The 16,294-nt window shown below is 37.4% G+C and overlaps 1 protein-coding gene across 1 annotated transcript in view; it reads left to right on the top strand.

Annotated features, from left to right (window-relative positions):
- MEIKIN (meiotic kinetochore factor) overlaps positions 1-16,294 on the top strand; it is a 76,674-nt gene that overhangs the window by 46,175 nt on the left and 14,205 nt on the right. Inside the window, exons 10-11 of the mRNA XM_030318065.1 lie at positions 3,395-3,559; positions 5,625-5,705. Of these exons, the coding sequence (XP_030173925.1) occupies positions 3,395-3,559; positions 5,625-5,705 (246 nt within the window). The remainder of the gene's footprint in view (positions 1-3,394; positions 3,560-5,624; positions 5,706-16,294) is intronic.

Below are 16,294 nucleotides of genomic sequence, written 5' to 3'. Positions count from 1 at the left end.
AATAGATGAATGGGTAAAGAAAGTGATATAGATATAGATATATAGATACAGATAATGGAATATTATTTGGTTATAAAAAAAGAAGAAAATCTTGCCATTTACAATCTTGCCATATATGAACCTGAAGGGCATTATGCTAAATGAAATAAACCAGAGGAAGACAAATACTGCATGGTATCACTTATATGTGGAATCCTAAAAAACAAGCAAAACCCAAAAATACCCAAAAAACAAAACAAAGAATAGAAACAAAGAACAGAAAATACAATGGTAGTTGCCAGAGGCTAGGAGTCTGGGGAAATGGGGAGATGTATGTCTAAAGGTACAAACTTTCGGGGCGCCTGGGTGGCGCAGTCAGTTAAGCGTCCGACTTCAGCCAGGTCACGATCTCGCGGTCCGTGAGTTCGAGCCCCGCGTCGGGCTCTGGGCTGATGGCTCAGAGCCTGGAGCCTGTTTCAGATTCTGTGTCTCCCTCTCTCTCTGCCCCTCCCCCGTTCATGCTCTGTCTCTCTCTGTCCCCCCCAAAAATAAATAAACGTTGAAAAAAAAATTTAAAGGTACAAACTTTCAGTCATAATGAGATAAAGTTCTGAAGATCTGATGTACAGCATAATGATGATCATAATACACCGTTACATACTTGTAAGTTACTGAGAGTAGATTGTAAACTTTCTCACACACACACACAAAATTAATATGTCAGATGGTGGATATATTAATTATCTTGATCTTGGTTATCATTCAACAGTGTATATGTATATACTGTTACTTGTCCACTTCACATATATACAATTATATTTGTCAATTTTTCCTCAATAAAGGTGGGAAAAAAGAAAAAAGAAGTGAGGAAGTAATGATTACATATAGAGCTTGACTCTGAAGGGAAATTAAGAAAAAGCACAGTAATTAGAAGGAGAGGCAGGGTCAGAGGAAACATGTTTTGTTTTGTTTTTACTCCATTAGCAGATGTATTGCTAATGAGAACAGAGTTTCTTTTAGGAGGGACAAAAATGTTCTAAAATTAGGCTATAGTGGTTGTACAACCCTGTGAACATACTAAAAAACATTGATTTTACTCTTAAAGTGAATGAGTTTTATGGTATGTGAATTATATCTCAATAAAGCTGTTTTTAAAAACCCCAACAAACTTCGTATACAATTAGGGGAAGAGGGAAGTCTTTGAAAAGATGAGGAAAGATGGGATCCAGAATACAAGTGGAGGAACTGGCCTTTAAAAGAGTAGAGAGGGGTGCCTGGGTGGCTTAGTTGGTTAAGTGTCTGACTTTGGCTCAGGTCATGACCTCACAGCTTATGGGTTCGAGCCCTGCGTCAGGCTCTGTGCTGACAGCTCAGAGCCTGGAGCTGCTTCAGATTCTGTATCTCCCTCTCTCTCTGCCCCTCCCCCGCTCACACTCTTTCTCTCTCTCTCTCAAAAATAAATAAATGTGAAAAAATTTTTAAAATAAGAGTAGAGATATTACCATTATGGTATATTTGTAAAAATAGTGGTAGCAGCATGGGCTTTGTGCTTAGAAGGATCCCACATTTCATTTAATGCTCTCTTGCCTTGACATGTTTAATAGTTTTTTAAACAAGGGACCCCACATTTTTAGTTTGCACCAGGCCCCCAAAATTGAATCCTTAATGGTCATGTCCGTTTGATTACCTCTGTTGTTGTGGGGAAGTGTGAGGTAAGGCTGTCAGCTGAGAATGGGAGAAGGAAGGAGACCAGAGGTTTCAGGAAAATGGGAAGAGAGTGACATAATCATGAGAAGCTAGAGAAATGCAGAAGTGTTGCCAGTCTGTGGCTACTCCTTTTGAGTTTGTGGTGACTTTGATATGCCAGATTGTATGGTTTTCCCAGCACTCAGCTGCAGTGGAGGTACAGAAGATATTGATATCAGGAGTCATCTAGGGCTGGGGGTTTGTCAGATATCTGTGATAGAAGAAGGGATCACAAGTAATTACAAGGATAGATGGTGGTAGATGAGGAAAGAATAAGACAGGAGAAGGGTAATGTATCAAGATAGAATGGTAGGATCAGTAAATTGGAAATTTCAGTGGAGGGGAGTTGATTTCATGAACATAATTGAACATAGGTTGGAAGGATTTAAGAAGCTATTCAAATTGGTGATTCTGTAATTTCTGTTGATGGTAAGAGCTATGTTTGATCACAGAATGATTAAAATACCATGAAGCGAAAAAGTTATTGAAAATGCAAAGGCTAACCACTGAAAATTGCAGGAGGGCTAGTTAGTTAGATGAGTTATCAACTTGCGTGATGAAATTGCTGAGAATGGTGACAGGAGTGAGAGAAAAAGTTGTTTGCTTCGTATACATGAGAGTAGCAAGTCAGTAGATGCCAGTAAATACCTTGCTGTTTGCTCCATACCATTGTTCTTTCCTTTGATTGAAATGAACTTTATAGCTCCTTCCTTCCTTCCCCTACCTCTCTCTACCATTGTGTTTATCCCCTCAGCCCCAACTCAAAACTACTGTCATTCTTCAGGACTCAACTCAAATTTCACCTCCTCAGTTATGTTGAATATATGTAAACTGGGAATACTGTATTGGACAAGTCACACAAGACAAGCAGTCACTGAGCAATCCACAATTTTCAATGGAGGGATTAATTGGTAAAGGAACATGCTTTCTTGTAGTTGCAGCTTCCTGATGTCTTAGAAAGTACTTTTGATTTCTTAAATGAAGATGACTGCATAATAAATACATTTATATAAATACATTTGATGTTTTCTCTAAAATTTAGTTTGAACTACCGACAGGTAGATAAATCTCATTATGATCTGTTTTCATGGAACACTGTTTAAGAGAGGTTACCTTAAATGTAGTAGGGAAATTTTTTCAATTGTGTGTATTTTTTTTTTTTTTTAATGCTTATTTATTTTTGAGAGAGAGAAAGAGTGTGAGCGAGGGAGGGGCAGAGAGAGAGGGAGACTAGAATCTGAAGCAGGCTCCAGCTGTCAGCATAGAGACCAATGTGGGGCTCAAATTCATGGATCTTGAGATCATGACCTGAGCCAAAGTTAGATGCTTAACTGAGCCATGCAGGCACCCCGAGTTGCGTGTATTTCAAACTGTTTTGTCTTTCAATAGATTTTATTTTTAAATATGTAGAAAACTTTACTTTTTTTTTTACAAAACCTTTATCTTTAAGTTGAAAACTCTTTTTCAAGTTGAGGAAATAAGAATAGAATTATATATATAATATTTATATGATTGATAAATGTACCCTATTTTAATTGTAATAATTATTACATTAATATTACAGTAAAATAAGACATCTGAGAAGTGCTGCAAATAATTTTAGTGTATTTCATGATTATGGAATGTATTTCATGATGGAGTATATTTCGTGATTATGAATTTATTTCAGCCTGAAAAAGATCCTGAACATACAGATAAAAATTTTCAAGCAAAGTTAAGTTCTCGTCATCTAAAAATCAAGGTTCCATCATCTCACCAGAGATCTGTTATTGAAACCAGTGCAGGTGGACCAGTTACCAACGTTCTTTTGCCTCAGTCCATGGAATCTGCATCGGTAAGCACTGGTCTTCTTTTAACTAATTCTTGAAAAGCCTGTATCCAGAAAATGTACTTATTGGTAAGATTTAGATATACATAGATTTGTTAACAAATCTAGGAAAAAATGCAGAGAGCTTTATATTTATAGCTGTATATAGGCAGGTCTTTTTTAGTGGATTGATAGTTAACAATTATGTCTCTTGGGACCATGGGGAAGTAGCTATTCAGACAGAATTAAGAGTTCATTCAAGTGGTATACTGGAGGGGATAACAGCTGAGAAAGGAATATAGGGAGAAAGCAGTATTGGGCAGGAATAGTCTCAGCCCTCATTGCAAGTGTGCCAGAAGCTTTCCCCATAAGGAGGTCTGGAGCAAAGGTTCTCTATTACAGGAGTCTTACATTGGGCTTCTATGCTCAAACGTTGGCTAGGGGTTGCCTGAGAAGATGATGGCCTCAACCTGAAAGCTGAAGCTTTCCAGAGATTCCAGAGAAGTTGGGAGGGTTGCGGGGGGGAGGACTGGCGCGCTGTCAGGTAACTGCACTCTTTGCACTGGAACAGCAGGTTCTCACTTCACGGAGGTCTGAATAGAACACCTCCGTGGCAGCCACAATAATAAATACTAGCTATCATTGAATATCTCCTACTCTGTAGGCACTGTAGGTTCTCTTTACATGTATTATTCGTAACCTTTGCACAGCAATCCCTAGGGGTAGAATAATCCCCATCATTCCCTTTCCCAGATGAAGAAAGATTAAATAGCTAATGAATTCAAGAGCTGACAGTGTACCAGCTAAATATACATAAAATTTTTGATAAAAATTTTCCTAATAAACAATCCCATCTTATGTCTTGAACAAACAGCTATTTTAAGAGATTTTAAGCTAGAAAGGAAAGGAAGAGTGAAAGAAAAAAAAAGAGAGAGAAAATAAAAAAAGAAACCTAACACAAATTTGCCTATGATGTTCAAGTTCCAACTCTGAGTTTGTGTTCCAGAGTTGGCTGCATATAATAAACACCTATTCAAAGAGATTTATCAGAGGCACTAGTTGTTTCATGGAATCCAGCAGTTGAAAAGACAGCTGATTGCTAGAAATAAAGTTTTCTGTCTTCTTTTTGAATATTTCTGTCACTCTCTTTCGCAGCTGCCTGTTTGTCTTTGCCTTCCCTGGTTTTTGTCTCTCAGTCTCAAGCTCTGTCTCTCTTCATCCTATCTCTGTCTTGATCTCTCTCCATCTGTTCTTCTCTGTCTCTAATTCTGTTTCTCTGTTAGTTTCTTTCTGTTCATAGTTTGTTGGTCTCTATCTTCTTCATCCTTCCTCTCTCTCCCTCTCTCTTCTCAATCTTTCTCTTTTTTTCCTTCATCTCTTTTGTCTCCTCATTCTTCCTCCCTTTCCTTCTCCCTTTCCTCCTTTTCCCATTTCCTCCCTCCCCCATCCCTACCTCTTTCTCTTAAACTTTTAGGTCTCTGATCCTGTCTTTCTCTTGCTCTCTCCTTCTTGATTTGTCTACCTGTCTCTCTGTGTGTCTGATTCTTTGCATCTTCAAAAAATAGGAATTGAGCCTTTATTATTTCTCTGACTTTGATACTGCATATATGGAAGTGTCTATATACATTTGTATGTATTATTTTAAACCAATTATCCTTATTACACATATTTTTACAGCTTCAGAAATAACTTAAAATCCCTTTCCATAAAAAGTAAAATAATATACTAGGAATTAAACAAATTCTAAAAGTAAAATACTTTTTTATTAGCAGTAAAAAAGATAATCATAGCACCATTTCCTAGTTGAAAACTTAAATTAGTGTTCCTTCTGAAATTAATAGTGATTTCACGCAAAGTATTCTTGCATAGTTCTTGTCCTACATAGAGTTCTCTTAGGAGTTTCTTGACCTAGCTCAAGCCAGAAGATTTTTTAGTTTCTTGTCTAGTGGTTTAAAATTTAATTAGCACATTAAAATTTTATTAGTCTGACACATTATGATCTAGTCTACTAATTTGATACTGTGTTTTTACTGTATTAAATTTTTTTCTTTCTTTCTGCTATTCAATCCCCTATTTCACAAAACATTTATAGAGTACAAATTCTAGTACTCCTGATAAGAAAAGCAGAGACCTCTTAACAAGTACTCCATCTTTGCAAACTGCTGGTTTAGTGGTAAGTATTAGCATTTGGCACTTGTATCTATTTTCTGGTTCCCCCTCCTCCCTATTTTTCTGTTTGTGCCACACCAGGAGAATTTTGTACATATGGAATGATGTCTGTGGTTTTCTGTTGTATAAACATGCTTTTGCTGGAAGTACTCTATATAGTGCTATATGTGGAAGAAAAACTAGAAAGATTCTTTTTCATTTTTTTGTTGTAGTAAAATATGGTAAGTAAACTTACCATTTTAACTCTTTTTAACTATACAGTTCAAGTACATTCATATTGTTGTAGAACCATCACTTTTTTTTTCACTCAGAACTTTTTTCTTCTTGCAAAACTGAAACTCCATACATTAAACAATAGCTCCCCATTTCTCCATCCTGTAGTTCCTATCAAACACTATTCTAACTTCTCTCTATGATTTTGACCATTCTAGATAGATACTTCATATAAATGGAATCATATAGAATTTGTCCTTTTGTGACAAATTTCATTTAGCATAATGTCCTCACCAATGTTGTAGCCTGTGTCAGAATTTTTTTCCTTTTTAAAGGATTAATATATTCCATTATATGTATATACCACATTTTGTTTATCCATTCAATTGTCTGTGGACATTTGGGTTGCTTCATCTTTTGGCCAGTGTGAATAATGCTGCTTTGAACATGGGTGTTCACATATCTCTTTGTATCTCTTCTTTCACTTCTTTTAGGTATATACTTCAAAGTGAAATTGCTGGATCATATGGTAATTCTCATTTTTAACTTTTTGAGGAGCTGCCATACTCTTTTCCATATCAGCTGTACTATTTTACATTCTCCGTAAAATGTACGAGCATTCCAACTTCTCTACATCCTTGCCAACACTTACTCTTTTCTGTGTGTTTTTCTGTTTTGTTTTGTTTTGTTTACAATTTTCATTTTATTTCTTACTATAAGGTGGGCATTCATGTTTAATCATATCCACAGACTACCTTGATGAACACAAATGTGTTATGTTATCTTTAAATGAATGTCAATACGTTCTAAGGAAAAAAGTTAGTTACATCATCCTGCCACAAAATTGACACAATGACAGATTAACTCTGCTCCAAGATTTTGAATATATTTTTTTTTCTTTAGAAACAGAAATACATCTATCTTCAATTATAAAATACATGTTCATTGAAAATATAAATTTCAAGAAAGGCAGAAAAGCATGAAGAATATACATAGTAGTTTTTTATTTTCCAAGACATTTTTTTTCTAGGATGTATTCAAACATAAGTGCAATTGTATTTTTATTTTATTTTTTAAATTAAATTCACATTAGTATACAGTGTAATCTTGGCTTCAGTGATTTATCTCTTACATATGACACCTAGTGCTTATCCCAAAAAGTGCCCTCTTTAATGCCCATCACCCTTTAACCCACCCAGCCACCTCCCCTCCAGCAATCCTCAGTTTGTTCTCCATATTTAAGAGTCTCTTATGGTTTGCCTGCCTCTCTGTTTGTATCCTATTTTTCTTGCCCTTCTCCTATGATTATCTGTTATGTTTCTCAGATTCCACATATGAGTGAAATCATGACATTTGTCTTTTTCTGACTGACTTATTTAGCTTAGCATAATACACTCTAGGTCCATCCATTGTGTTGCAAATGACAAGATTATTCTTTTTGATTGCTGAGTAGTATTCCATTGTTTATATGTACCACATCTTTATGTGTGTATATATATATATATATATATATATATATATATATATAGTTTATTGTCGAGTTGGTTTTCATACAACACCCAGTGCTCATCCCAACAGGTGCCCTCCTCAATGCCCATCACCCACTTTCCCTTCTCTCCCACCTCTCATCAACCCTTAGTTCTCAGTATTTGAGTCTCTTATGGTTTGCCTCCTTCCCTCTCTATAACTTTTTTTTTCCCCTTCCCTTCCCCCCTGGTCTTCTGTTAAGTTTCTCAGGATCCTTGTATGAGTGAAAACATATGGTATCTGTCTTTCTCTGCCTGACTTGTTTCACTTATCATAATAATCTCTAGTTCCATCCACATTGCTACAAATGGCCAGATTTCATTCTTTCTCATTGCCAAGTAGTATTCCATTGTATGTAGCACATCTTCTTTATCCATTCATCAATTGATGGGCATTTGGGCTCTTCCCATAATTTGGCTATCGTTGATAGCACTGCTATAGACATTAGGGTGCATGTGCCCCTTTGAATCAGCATTTTTTTATCCTTTGGATGAATACCTAGTAGTGCAATTGCTGGATTGTAAGGTAGTTGTATTTTTAATTTTTTGAGGAGCCTCCATACTGTTTTCCACAGTGGCTGAACCAGTTTACATTCCTACCAGCAGTGCAAAAGTGTTCCTCTTTCTCCACATCTCTGCATCGCCAACATCTTTTGTTGCCTGAGTTGTTAATTTTAGCCATTCTGACAGGTATGAAGTGGTATCTCATTGTGGTTTGATTTGTATTTCCCTGATGATGAGTAATGTTGAGCATCTTTTCATGTGTTTGTTAGCCATCTGGATGTCTTCTTTCAAATGTCATTTGCAAATATCTTTTCCCATTCCATTGGTTGCCTTTTAGTTTTGCTGTTTGTTTCCTTCACCATGCAGAAGGTTTTTATCTTGATGAGGTCCCAGTATTTCATTTTTGCTTTTGTTTCCTTTGCCTCCAGAAACATGTCAAGTAAGAAGTTGCCATGGCTGAGGTCAAAGAGGTTGTTGCATGTTTTCTCCTCTAGGATTTTGATGGCTTCCTGTCTTATGTTTAGGTCTTTCATCCATTTGAGTTTTTTTGTGTGTATGGTAGAAGAAGGTGGTCCAGGTTCATTCTTCTGCATGTTGCTGTCCAGTTCTCCTAACACCATTTGCTAGAGACTTTTTTTTCCACTGGATACTCTTTCCTGCTTTTTTCAAAGATTAGTTGGCCACATATTTATGGGTCCATTTTTGGGTTTTCTATTCCATTGATCCATGTGTCTGTTTTTGTGCCAATACCAAACTGTCTTGATGATTACAACTCTGTGTTTTTAAAAAAAATTTTTTTAATGTTTTTATTTGTTTTTGAGAGACAGAACATGAGCCGGGGAGGGGCAGAGAGAGAGGGAGACACAGAATCTGAAGCAGGCTCCAGGCTCTGAGCTGTCAGCACAGAGCCTGATGTGGGGCTCAAACTCGTGAAACACGAGAACCTGAGCCAAAGTTGGATACTTAACCAACTGAGCCACCCAGGTGCCCCAGCTGTGTTTTTTAACTAATGGCCATCCTCATGGGTGTAAGACAGTATCTCATTATGGTTTTGATTTCTATTTCCCTAATGGCTAGTGATATTGAGCATCTTTTTATGTGCTTATTTGCCACTTATGTATCTTCTTTTGAGACATGTCTACTCAAGTCAATTGCCTATTTTTTAATCAGCTTATTTATTTATTGTTGAGTTATAGGAGTTTTTTTAATTTTTTTTATTTGTTTTGAATATTTATTTATTTATTTTTCAAATATATGAAGTTTATTGTCAAACTGGTTTCCATACAACACCCAGTGCTCATCCCAAAAGGTGCCCTCCTCAATACCCATCACCCACCCTCCCCTCCCTCCCACCCCCCATCAACCCTCAGTTTGTTCTCAGTTTTTAAGAGTCTCTTGTGCTTTGGCTCTCTCTCCCACTCTAACCTCTTTTTTTTTTTTTCTCCTTCCCCTCCCCCATGGGTTTCTGTTAAGTTTCTCAGGATCCACATAAGAGTGAAACCATATGGTATCTGTCTTTCTCTGTATGGCTTATTTCACTTAGCATAACACTCTCCAGTTCCATCCATGTTGCTGCAAAGGGCCATATTTCATTCTTTCTCATTGCCACGTAGTACTCCATTGTGTATATAAACCACAATTTCTTTATCCATTCATCAGTTGATGGACATTTTGGCTCTTTCCATAATTTGGCTATTGTTGAGAGTGCTGCTATAAACATTGGGGTACAAGTGCCCCTATGCATCAGTATTCCTGTATCCCTTGGGTAAATTCCTAGCAGTGCTATTGCTGGGTCATAGGGTAGGTCTATTTTTAATTTTCTGAGGAACCTCCACACTGCTTTCCAGAGCGGCTGCACCAATTTGCATTCCCACCAACAGTGCAAGAGGGTTCCTGTTTTATAGGAGTTTTTTTAATATATTTGAGATTTTAACTTCTTATCAGATATATAGTTTGCAAATATTTTCTCCCATTCTGTGGGTTACCTTTTCATTCTGTTGACAGTATCCTTTGTTGTACAAAAGCATTCATTTTTTTTAAGTGTTTATTTTTGAGAGAGAGAGAGAGGGGGGGGAGGGCAGAGAGAGGGAGACAGAGAATCCAAAGCAGGCTCTCCGCTGACAACAGAGAGGCCCATGTGGGGCTCAAACTCATGAACCATGAGATCATGACCTGAGCTGAATTCGGACAACTAACCGACTGAGCCACACTAGACACCCCAAAAGCTTTAATTTATATGTAGTCAATTTATCTATTTTTTCTTTGCCTGTGCTTTCGGTGTCATAGCCAAGAGTGCATTGCACAATTCAATGTCATTAAATTTTCCCCCTCTGTTTTCTTATAAGAGTCTTAGAATTTGGCTCTTACCCAATTAGGGTTCTTCTCATATTCAAGTAAACAACAGGAATACAACTTGCAAGCAGGGCAGAAATGGTGTTCCTCTTTAGTGGGATCAGTTTTCACAGAAGTCCATGAAGCAGTTTATTTAGCAGTTTGGGGACAACTCAGATACAAGAAGATGAGATCTAGTATATTTTGTGATAGCACATAGACATAGCTTCCAGGGTCCCCACAAGAGACATGCCAGATTACAAGTCAGGGAAATTCATGGGCACCTGGGTGGTTCAGTCGGTTAAGTATCTGGCTCTGGCTTAGGTCATGATCTCGCAGTTCGTGAGTTCCAGCCCTGCTTCAGGCTCTTTGCTGACAGTTCAGAGCTTGGAGCCTGCTTCAAATTCTTGGAGCTTCTCTCTCTCCCCCTCCTCCCACTCTCACTCTGTCTCTCTTTGTCTCAAAAATAAATAAACATGAAGAGTCAGGGAAATTCAAAGTATGGTGCTTTTCATAGGAGCTATTTACATATAGTATATTTATCATTTATTCATAATTCATTTATAGCCTTTCCTAGTCTGGATACAACTTATCATCATTTTTACCACCAGCAATGTTGACATTGTTACCTTTAACACCCTCCTAGTAGAATAGAGTGTGAGAATTAACCATCGATCAGTTTTTCAAGCTGAGGAAAAGGGTTCTTTATAGGTTTACTTGTTCTGGCTATTTTATATAACTGGAATCATAGAATATGTGGCCTTTTGTAATTGCCTTCTTTCAGTTAACATAATATTTTCAAAATTCATCCATGTTATAACATGTACTTTCTTCCTTATTTCTGGCTGAATAATATCCCATGGCAAGGATATACCACATTTTGTTTACTAATTTGTCAGTTTGGTAGCATTATGAAAAATAATACTGTTATGAACACTCATGTGCAAGTTTTTGTGTGAATATATGTCTTCAACTGTATTGGGTATATACCTGTAAGAGGAAGTAGAATCGCTGAGTCACATAGTAATTGTATGTTTAACACTTTTTTTGTAGTGGGCTCTTTATTTTTTTTTTTTTACTTTTTATTTTTTTTAATTTAAATTTTAGTTGACATACAGTGCAATATTGGTTTCAAGAATAGAATTCAGTGATTGATCACTTACATATAACACCCAGTGCTTATCACAAGTGCCCTCCTTAGTAACCATCGTCTATCTAGCCCATCTCCTACCCACCTCCCTCCGTGAATCCATAGTTTGTTCTCTGTCATGAAAAGTCTCTTATGGTTTGTTTCCCTCTCTTCTCTCTCACCCCCCCTTCCTATATGTTCATCTGTTTTGTTTTTTAGATTCTACATAGGAGTGAAATCATATGGTATTTGTCTTTTTCTGATTGACTTATTTCTCTTAGCATAATACATTCTAGCTCCATCCACATCATTGCAAATGGCAAGATTTCATTCTTTTTGATGGTTGAGTAATATTCCACTGGGTACATATGCCAAATATTCTTTATATATATATATATATATATATATATATATATATATATATATGAAATTTATTGACAAATTGGTTTCCATACAACACCCAGTGCTCATCCCAAAAGGTGCCCTCCTCAATACCCATCACCCACTGTCCCCTCCCTCCCACCCCCCATCAACCCTCAGTTTGTTCTCAGTTTTTAACAGTCTCTTATGCTTTGGCTCTCTCCCACTCTAACCTCTTTTTTTTTTTTTTTTCCTTCCCCTCCCCCATGGGTTCCTGTTAAGTTTCTCAGGATCCACATAAGAGTGAAACCATATGGTATCTGTCTTTCTCTGTATGGCTTATTTCACTTAGCATAACACTCTCCAGTTCCATCCACGTTGCTACAAAAGGCCATATTTCATTTTTTCTCATTGCCACGTAGTATTCCATTGTGTATATATACCACAATTTCTTTATCCATTCATCAGTTGATGGACATTTAGGCTCTTTCCATCATTTGGCTATTGTTGAGAGTGCTGCTATGAACATTGGGGTACAAGTGCCCCTATGCATCAGTACTCCTGTATCCCTTGGATAAATTCCTAGCAGTGCTATTGCTGGGTCATAGGGTAGGTCTATTTTTAATTTTCTGAGGAACCTCCACACTGCTTTCCAGAGTGGCTGCACCAATTTGCATTCCCACCAACAGTGCAAGAGGGTTCCCGTTTCTCCACATCCTCTCCAGCATCTATAGTCTCCTGATTTGTTCATTTTGGCCACTCTGACTGGCGTGAGGTGATACCTGAGTGTGGTTTTGATTTGTATTTCCTTGATGAGGAGTGACGTTGAGCATCTTTTCATGTGCCTGTTGGCCATCTGGATGTCTTCTTTAGAGAAGTGTCTATTCATGTTTTCTGCCCATTTCTTCACTGGGTTATTTGTTTTTCGGGTGTGGAGTTTGGTGAGCTCTTTATAGATTTTAGATACTAGCCCTTTGTCCGATATGTCATTTGCAAATATCTTTTCCCATTCCGTTGGTTGCCTTTTAGTTTTGTTGGTTGTTTCCTTTGCTGTGCAGAAGCTTTTTATCTTCATAAGGTCCCAGTAATTCACTTTTGCTTTTAATTCCCTTGCCTTTGGGGATGTGTCGAGTAAGAGATTGCTACGGTAAGGTCAGAGAGGTCTTTTCCTGCTTTCTCCTCTAAGGTTTTGATGGTTTCCTGTCTCACATTTAGGTCCTTTATCCATTTTGAGTTTATTTTTGTAAATGGTGTGAGAAAGTGGTCTAGTTTCAACCTTCTGCATGTTGCTGTCCAGTTCTCCCGGCACCATTTGTTAAAGAGGCTGTCTTTTTTCCATTGAATGTTCTTTCCTGCTTTGTCAAAGATGAGTTGGCCATACGTTTGTGGGTCTAGTTCTGGGGTTTCTATTCTATTCCATTGGTCTGTGTGTCTGTTTTTGTGCCAATACCATGCTGTCTTGATGATGACAGCTTTGTAGTAGAGGCTAAAGTCTGGGATTGTGATGCCTCCTGCTTTGGTCTTCTTCTTCAAAATTCCTTTGGCTATTCGGGGCCTTTTGTGGTTCCATATGAATTTTAGGATTGCTTGTTCTAGTTTTGAGAAGAATGCTGGTGCAATTTTGATTGGGATTGCATTGAATGTGTAGATAGCTTTGGGTAGTATTGACATTTTGACAATATTTATTTTTCCAATCCATGAGCAGGGAATGTCTTTCCATTTCTTTAAATCTTCTTCAATTACCTTCATAAGCTTTCTATAGTTTTCAGCATACAGATCCTTTACATCTTTGGTTAGATTTATTCCTAGGTATTTTATGCTTCTTGGTGCAATTGTGAATGGGATCATTTTCTTTATTTGTCTTTCTGTTGCTTCATTGTTAGTGTATAAGAATGCAACTGATTTCTGTACATTGATTTTGTATCCTGCAACTTTGCTGAATTCATGTATCAGTTCTAGCAGACTTTTGGTGGAGTCTATCGGATTTTCCATGTATAATATCATGTCATCTGCAAAAAGCGAAAGCTTGACTTCATCTTTGCCAATTTTGATGCCTTTGATTTCCTTTTGTTGTCTGATTGCTGATGCTAGAACTTCCAGCACTATGTTAAACAACAGCGGTGAGAGTGGGCATCCCTGTCGTGTTCCTGATCTCAGGGAAAAAGCTCTCAGTTTTTCCCCGTTGAGGATGATGTGAGCTGTGGGCTTTTCATAAATGGCTTTTATGATCTTTAAGTATGTTCCTTCTATCCCGACTTTCTCAAGGGTTTTTATTAAGAAACGGTGCTGGATTTTGTCAAAGGCCTTTTCTGCATCGATTGACAGGATCATATGGTTCTTCTCTTTTTTTTTGTTAATGTGATGTATCACGTTGATTGATTTGCGAATGTTGAACCAGCCCTGCATCCCAGGAATGAATCCCACTTGATCATGGTGAATAATTCTTTTTATATGCTGTTGAATTCGATTTGCTAGTATCTTGTTGAGAATTTTTGCATCCATATTCATCAGGGATATTGGCCTGTAGTTCTCTTTTTTTACTGGGTCTCTGTCTGGTTTAGGAATCAAAGTAATACTGGCTTCATAGAATGAGTCTGGAAGTTTTCCTTCCCTTTCTATTTCTTGGAATAGCTTGAGAAGGATAGGTATTATCTCTGCTTTAAACGTCTGGTAGAACTCCCCTGGGAAGCCATCTGGTCCTGGACTCTTATTTGTTGGGAGATTTTTGATAACCGATTCAATTTCTTCGCTGGTTATGGGTCTGTTCAAGCTTTCTATTTCCTCCTGATTGAGTTTTGGAAGCGTGTGGGTGTTCAGGAATGTGTCCATTTCTTCCAGGTTGTCCAATTTGTTGGCATATAATTTTTCATAGTATTCCCTGATAATTGTTTGTATCTCTGAGGGATTGGTTGTAATAATTCCATTTTCATTCATGATTTTATCTATTTGGGTCATCTCCCTTTTCTTTTTGAGAAGCCTGGCTAGAGGTTTGTCAATTTTGTTTATTTTTTCAAAAAACCAACTCTTGGTTTCGTTGATCTGCTCTACAGTTTTTTTAGATTCTATATTGTTTATTTCTGCTCTGATCTTTATTATTTCTCTTCTTCTGCTGGGTTTAGGCTGCCTTTGCTGTTTTGCTTCTATTTCCTTTAGGTGTGCTGTTAGATTTTGTATTTGGGATTTTTCTTGTTTCTTGAGATAGGCCTGGATTGCAATGTATTTTCCTCTCAGGACTGCCTTCGCTGCGTCCCAAAGCGTTTGGATTGTTGTATTTTCATTTTCGTTTGTTTCCATATATTTTTTTATTTCTTCTCTAATTGCCTGGTTGACCCACTCATTCGTTAGTAGGGTGTTCTTTAACCTCCATGCTTTTGGAGGTTTTCCAGACTTTTTCCTGTGGTTGATTTCAAGCTTCATAGCATTGTGGTCTGAAAGTATGCATGGTATAATTTCAATTCTTGTAAACTTATGAAGGGCTGTTTTGTGACCCAGTATATGATCTATCTTGGAGAATGTTCCATGTGCACTCGAGAAGAAAGTATATTCTGTTGCTTTGGGATGCAGAGTTCTAAATATATCTGTCAAGTCCATCTGATCCAATGTCTCATTCAGGGCCCTTGTTTCTTTATTGACCGTGTGTCTAGATGATCTATCCATTTCTGTAAGTGGGGTGTTAAAGTCCCCAGCAATTACCACATTCTTATCAATAAGGTTGCTTCTGTTTATGAGTAATTGTTTTATATATTTGGGGGCTCCGGTATTCAGCGCATAGACATTTATAATTGTTAGCTCTTCCTGATGGATAGACCCTGTAACTATTATATAATGTCCTTCTTCATCTCTTGTTACAGCCTTTAATTTAAAGTCTAGTTTGTCTGATATAACTATGGCTACTCCAGCTTTCTTTTGGCTTCCAGTAGCATGATAAATAGTTCTCCATCCCCTCACTCTGAATCTAAAGGTGTCCTCAGGTCTAAAATGAGTCTCTTGTAGACAGCAAATAGATGGGTCTTGTTTTTTTATCCATTCTGATACCCTATGTCTTTTGGTTGGCGCATTTAATCCGTTTACATTCAGTGTTATTATAGAAAGATACGGGTTTAGAGTCATTGTGATGTCTGTATGTTTTATGCTTGTAGTGATGTCTCTGGTACTTTGTCTCACAGGGTCCCCCTTAGGATCTCTTGTAGGGCTGGTTTAGTGGTGACAAATTCCTTCAGTTTTTGTTTGTTTGGGAAGACCTTTATCTCTCCTTCTATTCTAAATGACAGACTTGCTGGATAAAGGATTCTCGGCTGCATATTTTTTCTGTCTAGCACACTGAAAATCTCGTGCCAATTCTTTCTGGCCTGCCAAGTTTCAAAAGAGAGATCAGTCACGAGTCTTATAGGTCTCCCTTTATATGTGAGGGCACGTTTACCCCTTGCTGCTTTCAGAATTTTCTCTTTATCTTTGTATTTTGCCAGTTTCACTATGATATGTCATGCAGAAGATCGATTCAAGTTACGTCTGAAGGGAGTCCTCTGTGCC

Source organism: Lynx canadensis, chromosome A1 (genome assembly GCF_007474595.2).
Source record: "Lynx canadensis isolate LIC74 chromosome A1, mLynCan4.pri.v2, whole genome shotgun sequence".
Lineage (NCBI taxonomy): Eukaryota > Metazoa > Chordata > Mammalia > Carnivora > Felidae > Lynx > Lynx canadensis.
This window is presented reverse-complemented; position numbering and strand designations above follow the sequence as displayed.